This window comes from Crocuta crocuta, unplaced genomic scaffold (genome assembly GCF_008692635.1).
Source record: "Crocuta crocuta isolate KB4526 unplaced genomic scaffold, BGI_CrCroc_1.0 scaffold24, whole genome shotgun sequence".
In the NCBI taxonomy this organism is placed as follows: Eukaryota; Metazoa; Chordata; class Mammalia; order Carnivora; family Hyaenidae; genus Crocuta; species Crocuta crocuta.
Genome location: NW_027530974.1, coordinates 2920302 through 2928956, shown reverse-complemented (window position 1 = coordinate 2928956; position 8655 = coordinate 2920302). Strand labels below are relative to the sequence as shown.

The window sequence follows — 8655 nt, the reverse complement described above, 5'->3', positions numbered from 1 at the left end:
CACCTATTCAGCAGACTCCTTCCTCTTCCTTCGTTGTTGCATCCCAGGACCCGGCCTAGAGCACATGGGTCGCTGCTGACCTGAACTGTAGTGTCTATATCTTCAGGATAGCCTCTTCTTCTAGGAGACAATAAATTGTAAACGATTAGCAAATATACTGATTAGTGCGGTGGCTTTAATTTGTGATTCTTTCCAACATAGTCATACTTTAACCCAGTGATTGTTTATCTGTTATCTTCTGGTTCTCTGATATTTCTACCTTAGACAGCAGCGGGCTTAGATATCATAATAGTTGGGTATGGAAAATAGTGTTTCGTCCTGTGGGCCTTATAGTGTTCCCGAAACATGCATGGCCGTGGAGCAGGAGGGTGTCTGTAATAAGATATATCCTTTCAAACGTGGCACGTTTTGCCTAACGAAGAGCCAAGGAGTTCCTGGTCCTGTTTTATGAGTTCCAGATAATTGATCGTATTTTTTCTAATTTGTATTTTTTAAGTGTATTTATTTCTTTTGAGAGAGTGAGAGAGAAAGTGCAAATGAGAGAGGGGCAGAGACAAGGAGAGAGAGACTCAAGCAGAGTCTGAACTGTCAGTGCTGAGCTTGACACTGGGCTCGATCCCACTAACGGTGAGATCATGACTGAGCTGAAATCAAGAGTCAGATGCTTGAACGGCTGAGCCACCCCGGCACCCCTCTAATTTGTATTTTATCTTTCTATCTGATATGTTTCTTGTCTCACCTAAGATCTTAATTTCCTAAACTTTTGTCAGATCTTAGAATTTGCTTTGTCTGTGCCTTTTTTAAGGGGGAGGGGTCTGGCTTCCCCTTATTTCTGGTTGATTTCCTATTGTTACCTCTCCCCTGTCCTCATAGTGCCTTTGCTCTGCATTCTAAAGATTTTTGTAACATCCTTTAGATGAGGAGCCAAAACACAAGCTTAAAACAAAAAAAAAATCACTGTTGACCTTACCCATCTGTTGTGCCTGTCCCACGACCTGCGTAGGATTTTAAGGAAACAGAGATGCAGAATGGGGAGAAGAAATGGAGAGAACAGTGGCACCATCCCGTGTGCATCCAGCATCTCGCACGAGGTACGGCCTGTGGCGGTGACCTGAGCGTTGGGGCAGCTCCCTTTGCTAAGACCGAGCTTCCGCTGATGCTTCCTGCTGAGACTCCTGCTGCTTTCTCATTGTGAGCGGTTTGTGCGGGGTGTTGCTCTTGGGAACTTGCAATAATAGCAAAGGAAAAAATTGTTATTTCTCTCAGTGAAGGAGAAATTCGCCAGCTTCCCTCCAAATCTCAACACGCCTCCTGTTGCAATTGGGCTTCGTGAAAGATGCCACCTTGATCGATCAGGCTGTGCTCACCTTGTAAAATCTTCTCACACATAATTTTGTGAAAAGTGTTGGTAAGGCAGGTAGGGTATCAAAAAGGGTAATCAGTTCCCAACCTGTAAGGAGTTTGCAATCCTGTTGACATCGTGCGGTGTTAATAGCATTCCTTATCAGTTGACAAATTGAGTTATGTTAATCTTTTTTAATATATAAAGTTTATTTATTTTTGAGAGAGAGAGAGTGCAGGTGTGAGCGGGGGAGGGACAGAAAGAGGGGGATGGGGAGACAGAGGATCCAAACCAGGCTCCACATTGTCAGCACAGAACACATCACAGGGCTCTAACTCACCATCGCAGGGCTCTAACTACTCCTGAGATCATGATCTGAGCCGAAATCAAGAGTCCCACACTTAAGCTACTGAGCCACGCGTAGGCGCTCCTATATTAATCTTATTGGATGACTTCAATCACAATTAACAGCTTCCGTTTAAGGTGTCACTGTAAGGATATTTCTCTCACACGTTCTCTTGTGCATTAGTGGACCAGAATCACAGAGCAGAAAGAAGCCTGAGAATCTGTCAGGGAGGTTTTAAAAATACAAACAACTGAGGCTTACCTTTATCCTACTGAGTCACAACTTGTGGTAATTTTTTTTCAAGTATTATTTTTTAAAAGGTCCTCAGATGAGACTCAGGTAAATACTAGACCTAATTACATGCTATCTCAGGGAGGAGGGAATTAACCTCCAAAGAAAGATAATCTGCAGGCTACCTTCCCAATGTTCAACTACCCTTCCTGTCAGGAGATAATTTTCTTGTGGGCCAGTTAAACCTTCAGACTGTATTTAAGCTTATTCTCCCTGTTCCTCTTTTAGTTTGGGGATGACACCTAACGTTTTATTTGTGTATTGCTTAGAGTTTAATTTACAAAGGGTTTTCTCATTTTGAGATAGGAAACAACTGCGTTCACTCGTAAAAGATTACTTTTTTAAAATAAATTCCTCACCTCCTGATGTTTCCTATTCCAAGATAACTTGTACAATCCTCTCCTACACACACCCCACATTCTTCCCCACCCCCATGGCATAGCAAAGTTTCTGAAACATAAATACTCAGTACATATCAGTATCTTTCCCTATTCATTTCTTGGTTTGCTTTTGAATATATTTCCTGAGTGTTTTTTCAATATCTGGAGTCTAGAATGATTGGTGGGCTGGTCAGTGTTGAGCACAATGTGAGGATTAGAGAATTTTCTTTGGTTGACGGAAAGATTTTATAGGATATCAGATCTGATGTTCAGATACAGAAAATTTGGCCAGTGTGCCATTGTGTACCAGGGACACACAGAACTGGATATTTTTAAAGTCAATTTTGAAAACCTGTGTGTCATTATTTTTAACAAAATGGGAATGAAGCCATAAATTATTGTAAAAGCCTTTCTGTTTCCTAATAGGTGTCATCAAGCTGTTAATAGTTTGATAAGAGAACACACTGCATGTTTCTCAAAAATGCTGGCAGTGTCCTCATAGGAGAGACATTGGGTCAAGAAACTTTGTGCTTTTTGTCAGACTTTATCCACAGACATGAAAAATTACGTATTTGAGCTTGTATTAAAGTGTTCTTAACATTGAGTTTATCCTAAAACAAATATTGTTTTAGAACTTGTCTCACTGGAATTTGGATTCAGAAGTACCTGTTCCTGAAAATAAAAATCTCCCACCTGGAAAGGATAGTGCAGCTGGTGGTAAGAAATCCTATATGTGTGTATTTATACTTATAAACATTGAAAATTTATGTTCCTACTTATAATACAAATAAACACATATTAAAGGGGGTTTGTTTTTAAATCAACCAGTTTTATGTAACTATTAACTGTCATTTTTTCCCATACACATTCTTTCAGGTTCGGTTAACAAGGTAAGGATGTTTGGTTTTAAATAATTCACAAAGCATTATTTTAAAATTATATGTATGCTCATTAAAAAATTTCTTTCTTTAAAAATACAAATTTCATTTCTGTAGAGTTCTTCAAACAAGTCAGCCTTTTCTGTTCTTCAGGGCTGCAAACTGGTCATTAAGTTAATATTTTATAATATATTTTTTCAATACAATAATACAGGTGGGATTTTATTCATCATACTCATAAAGCATTTTTTTAATGCATGCAGTTACTAAAATGTTGTCCATGGTTTTTCTGTTATTAGAATAGCAAGCAAGGGATATTTCAGTTATGGAGTTATCCTCTTAACGAAGGAAGTACCATGGAGAACAGGTGAGAAAATATTTATTTTTGTAAACTCCTTAATTAGCAAAATATATTTAAGAAGAAAAACAACCTGAAGAAAAAGTGTTGTGTGCAAATACGGGGGAGTTATAGAAATGCACCCTAAACGAGGAAGTGGCTGGCTTACACCCAGGGATCATCAATGTATGGACAATTAAGAATTTCTGTGCCCTTAAATGAGAGTTTATATGGATACAGTTTGGGCTTCTCAATGAAGGGAAAAAGAACTGTAATAGGAAAATAATAGCCCATGGAGCAGGAATGATTTCCATCCCTTATGTATAAAGTACTTTGTCAGCATCCCTATTTTACAGATGAGAACATTGAGTCAGGGTGACACGGTGTGTAACTTGCCCAAAGTCATACAATGAATGGAATGGTAGAAATAGGTTGTAAGAAGATCTTGGTTCATGCTCATAAGCACTACAGTATATAACTTCTCAGACCTTACTTATTTTTTGGTTCTTAAACTTTAGCGTGCATCAGAACCAGCTAGAACACTTCTTACAAACACAGGTTACTGTTATGTGGAGATTACGTTTATTGAGCGCTGGATCACTTTTACATATAGTGTGCTGTTTCATGAAGATCCTGAGTTCTGTTCCTCAGTTTTTGCCCAGTTTTGACAGTGGGATGGCTCACTTGATAGCCGTCTCCCAGTCAGAGGACTTTACCTCTGTGAGGCTCAGGATAAAACTCCACCTAAACTGAAATTTGAGGTGTGAATCCAAGAAGTGCTAAAGGGACCCTAGTGACTAATGCCCTAAGGCAATGTCGGTACTGAGTGGGACAGAAAGGCTACTTTTACTAGAAAGAGCTCAGCTGTCAACAAAGATTTCAAGGTAAGAAGAGGTCAAATGAAATGAAATGAATTGGATCATACTAACACAGAGCAAATATAAACTGAGTCAGTAGAGGGCGGTGGTGAGTAGGATTACAGACAAGTTCTAAAACAATATTTGTTTTAGGATAAACTTAATATTAAGAACACTTTAATACAAGCTCAAATACGTAATTTTTCATGTCTGTGGATAAAGTCTGACAAAAAGCACAAAGTTTCTTGACCCAATGTCTCTCCTATGAGGACACTGCCAGCATTTTTGAGAAGCATGCAGTGTGTTCTCTTATCAAACTATTAACAGCTTGATGACACCTATTAGGAAACAGAAAGGATTACAGACCTCGGGTCCCACCACTCAGATTTAAATCCCAGCTCTATCACTTACCACATGTGTAACCTTAACCACTCTGCCTTGGCTTCCTTACCCATAAAAGGTAGACAATAAAAGTGCCTATCTCCTGGGGACTAACCAGAACAATGTGTTTGATATTTGCTATGAATACTGGGAAAGTCTAAGATGTTGCAGAGTTGGAAGCCCAGGATCAGTGAAATAGTTTATTACTGAGATTTTTCTCCTCGATATGCCATCAAGAAGAGAATAAAGGAATATCTTTTATTTAGGGTTTAACATTTTGCAAAGTACGTTTATGTAATTAGCTTCTCAGACCACCTCAAGGTCAGTATTGTCCTTAGCATTCTGCTCACTGGTGGCAAAGGGATTCAGACCTAGGTTCTCACTCCCAGATTCCATGCTCTTCACTAAACAACATGTCTGTCGTGAATCGTAGATCTCAGGTGACTTTCCTGTGATTTTACGAAGGCAAGTCGGTATAACTAATATTTAGGTAAAGGAATAACTTTTTACTATTCTCCATAGAAATGAAAGTATTTTTCAAAATCTTTCAAGAGTACTTTGCTGTCTTTAATATAAACTGACATTAAAAGAAGCAAGAAGATAATGAGACTATATATGTCAATTTATGCTTCAACTCTTTCAAAGTCAGTACTTCCAATAAGCTTTAAAAAAAAAAAAAACTGTTATAAACTTAGTGTTGTATGGCCTGGCTCTTTTGCAGTTCTTATTCTAATATAATACCTAGAAGAATTAGTCATAAAATAAAAGAGCACTTCCAGGTGAAAATTACTATGGGATAATTTTTTAAAAACTGTATGGTTTCCTTCTTTTTTTTTTTTTAACTATGGGATAATTTAAAAATTTTTTTTATGTTTATTCATTTTTGAGAGACAGAGTGTGAGCAGGGGAGGGGCAGAGAGGGAAGGAGAACACAGAATCCAAAGCAGACTCCAAGCTCTGAGCTGTCAGCACAGAGCCCCATGTGGGGCTCGAACTCACAAGCTGTGAGATCATGACCTGAGCCGAAGTTGGACGCTCAACTGACAGAACCACCCAGGCGCCCCAGGATAATTTTTGATAAACATTGTTTTGTTTCCTTTTATATGTGCATAATTTTTTTTAAATGTTTTTATTTATTTCTAGGAGAAAGAGAGACAGCGTGAGCAGGGGAGGGTCAGAGAGAGAGGGAGTCACAGACTCCGAAATAGGCTCCAGGCTCTGAGCTGGCAGTCAGCACAGAGCCCGATGCGGGGCTCGAACCCACGAACCGCGAGATCATGACCTAAGCGAAAGTCGGACGCTTAACCGACTAAGCCACCCAGGTGCCCCTTATATGTGCATAATTTTTTTAAAACCACAATGGCTAATGTAGAAGGCTTTATTGAGTAACCTAATTACATTCTTTGAGCTTCTTTTTATTTCATCCCGGGTCATAAACATTTCAGTGCAGTTTCAGTTTGAGTTGGATAGCCCCCTTCTCAGACATCATCAGTGCAAATACAATATATTCATAGACAAATAGATATAATTAACCACTTTCAATCCAGTGGCCATTCATAGACACAGCCATTTGTGGGTATAATGATCTGGTTGCATGTGTGTGCACAAAGGGATGTCCAGTTAATATTCTAATCTATACTTTTTAAACATGTATAGAGTTTTATGTAATTGAGCATATTTGGAAATTAACATCTATCAATTACAGATAGGTACAGATAGGCCATTGGAAACTAAACATTAACCAGACTTTGATAATTTTACTTCTTGATTATCATTTTAATAGCATTTTAATTCTAGTCAACAAACCATTCATTAACCGAATCATTTTTTAAAGGGATTTCAAAAAATCTTCAGTGGAAACTGGCTTTAATGTAACCAGTAATCCCATAAGGCTCTTCACTCTGAACCACTCACTTGTAACAAGTGTTTCAGTTGAGAAGCAAGTTGGTTCTTACCCTGGACTGCAGATACCATCGGGTCTCTGCTGGCCCTATGCTGATGGAGACTTTTTTAAGGACAGTAATGAGCCTTATGTTAGTTTATGTTCAACTACAGAAAACAACAGTGGTGAAACTTTACCTGCTCCAAATTGGAACTTGAAATATGGAAACAGCAGTGTGGAAGAAAACTTAACAGATGAAAGTGATTTATCAGAAAATGAAAAAGCAAGTGATAGTTTGCTCAGCTATTTTAAAAAGATGGACCTGAACTTAAAGCCAGAAACAATAGTAAATGTCGAGGAATCTTTCACAGAGGAACCAAGTGAAGTATTTCCATATCCTGATTTTCTCCCTTCTCCTTTCAATACTCTGGACTTGCACAAATTAGCCCTCTCAAAATCTGAAAATTGGAAAACAACAGTGGAACCTCCAGAAAGCTCTGTTGAACGTTTGATAACTCGTTTACTTGAAATGGAAAGATTACAACACATGACTATCCAAAAAGAGAGGCCCAGACTACAAACTACCTTCGGTACTCCGGCAGCTGCTGAACGACCCTCTTCCTCCAAAGCTATACCCAAAGTGAGACAGCCCAGACTTTCGGACCCTTTGAGTCTTCAGACAACTTGTGTAGATAAAAGTCGTGAAAGAAGAAAAAGCAATTCTGGATCTTGTAAGCTGGAACAAAATGCTTCAAAATGGAATTGGAGTGATGCTGGCAAATATAAATGGAATCCTAGACCAACATCTCTAAAAAGTTCATCTACCACCAAACAGCTGATTCCAACTTGTGATGACTTTAGGAATTTCAAAAGCTCCATTTTAAATCCATGCCAAGAACTCTCAACCAAGCCTACTACTTCCCAAACAACTCAATCATTGGTTAAAACGGTCTCAGCAAGATGTCTGCCACCAAAGTCTCCAATACCAGTCTCATGTATACCTCTGTCTTTTCCCGAAAATCAGAGAGAAGAAATTAAGGCACCAAGGACCAAAAAGAAACTTTATCAAAAAACCATAGCACTGAACAGACCATTCTATATTCAGAAGCTAAACTGTTTATCGCCTTCCTTTACAGCTAAGGATAAGTGTTCACCCATAGACCAAAAATAACTTTTCTTTCATACTTCTCAATGTGAGCAAATTTGTTTCCAAGAAGCTTGGCTAAAATGTGGCTCATCATTCCAAGATACGGGTATTACACACATGCACGAGTAACTTGATATGATGTGGAGTGCAATTTGTAAAAATCACTGCTGAGATGTGTAAATATAAATCCAAGGGCTTCCATACTGACACATTTGACAATCTTTTGCATGTTATGTTTCAAAGGGATGTTTCACCTAGTAAACTATTCTATTCAAAAGAATATTCTCTTTTGCTGTGATTGTTTCCCAGTGTAATTCCATCATCAATAAATGCTATAATCGACTTATTGCTGGTATATTTTGTGTTCTATTATAATCTGAAGAGTGTAGTTACTTCTTTTTAGTTCTTCCCGCTCTGGTTCCTGTTTTCTTTCCTTTACCATTTCTACAAATCTTCTTTGTCTATCATTTTGGCCAATCTTTTGAGTATTTGCTTGACCATTAAAAGCTAAAATACTTGTGATTTAGTTAATATGTGAGAGCCCCTGGGTCCTCCTGTGAATCTTAAAAAATGTTCCTTTCCCAGGTCCTTTGTCATACACATGAAAGCAAGATCAGTTCCTTTGGAACCTAAGTACAATTGTAAGCATGAAACAACCCTCTTCCTCTCAGACCAAGTAGTTTTAAAATGTCAAAGGAAAAATGAGAAAAGGTTACCGTCTAGAAGAGCATTCAAAATCTCATGTTAGTGGAACTTTTCCTCAAAGTTCTTTGTTGCTGGAAGTCTTAACCCTGGTTACTTGAAACTCAAACAG

General features: G+C 38.4%; 1 protein-coding gene across 3 annotated transcripts; it reads left to right on the top strand.

Annotated features, from left to right (window-relative positions):
* Positions 1 to 1008: 1008 nt before the first annotated feature.
* On the top strand, positions 1009 to 8183 carry FAM217A (family with sequence similarity 217 member A). Of its 3 annotated transcripts, XM_077769992.1 has the most exons (5): positions 1009 to 1091; positions 2992 to 3076; positions 3236 to 3249; positions 3537 to 3604; positions 6647 to 8183. In XM_077769992.1, exons 1-5 carry the CDS (start codon positions 1029 to 1031, stop codon positions 7863 to 7865), a joined length of 1449 nt encoding a protein of 482 aa, XP_077626118.1. In that variant the 5' UTR covers positions 1009 to 1028; the 3' UTR covers positions 7866 to 8183. The 3 variants fall into 3 exon arrangements, with proteins under 3 accessions (XP_077626118.1, XP_077626119.1, XP_077626117.1); XM_077769993.1 differs by lacking the exon at positions 3236 to 3249; XM_077769991.1 differs by lacking the exon at positions 3236 to 3249 and having other exon boundaries at positions 1009 to 1191.
* Positions 8184 to 8655: the final 472 nt, after the last annotated feature.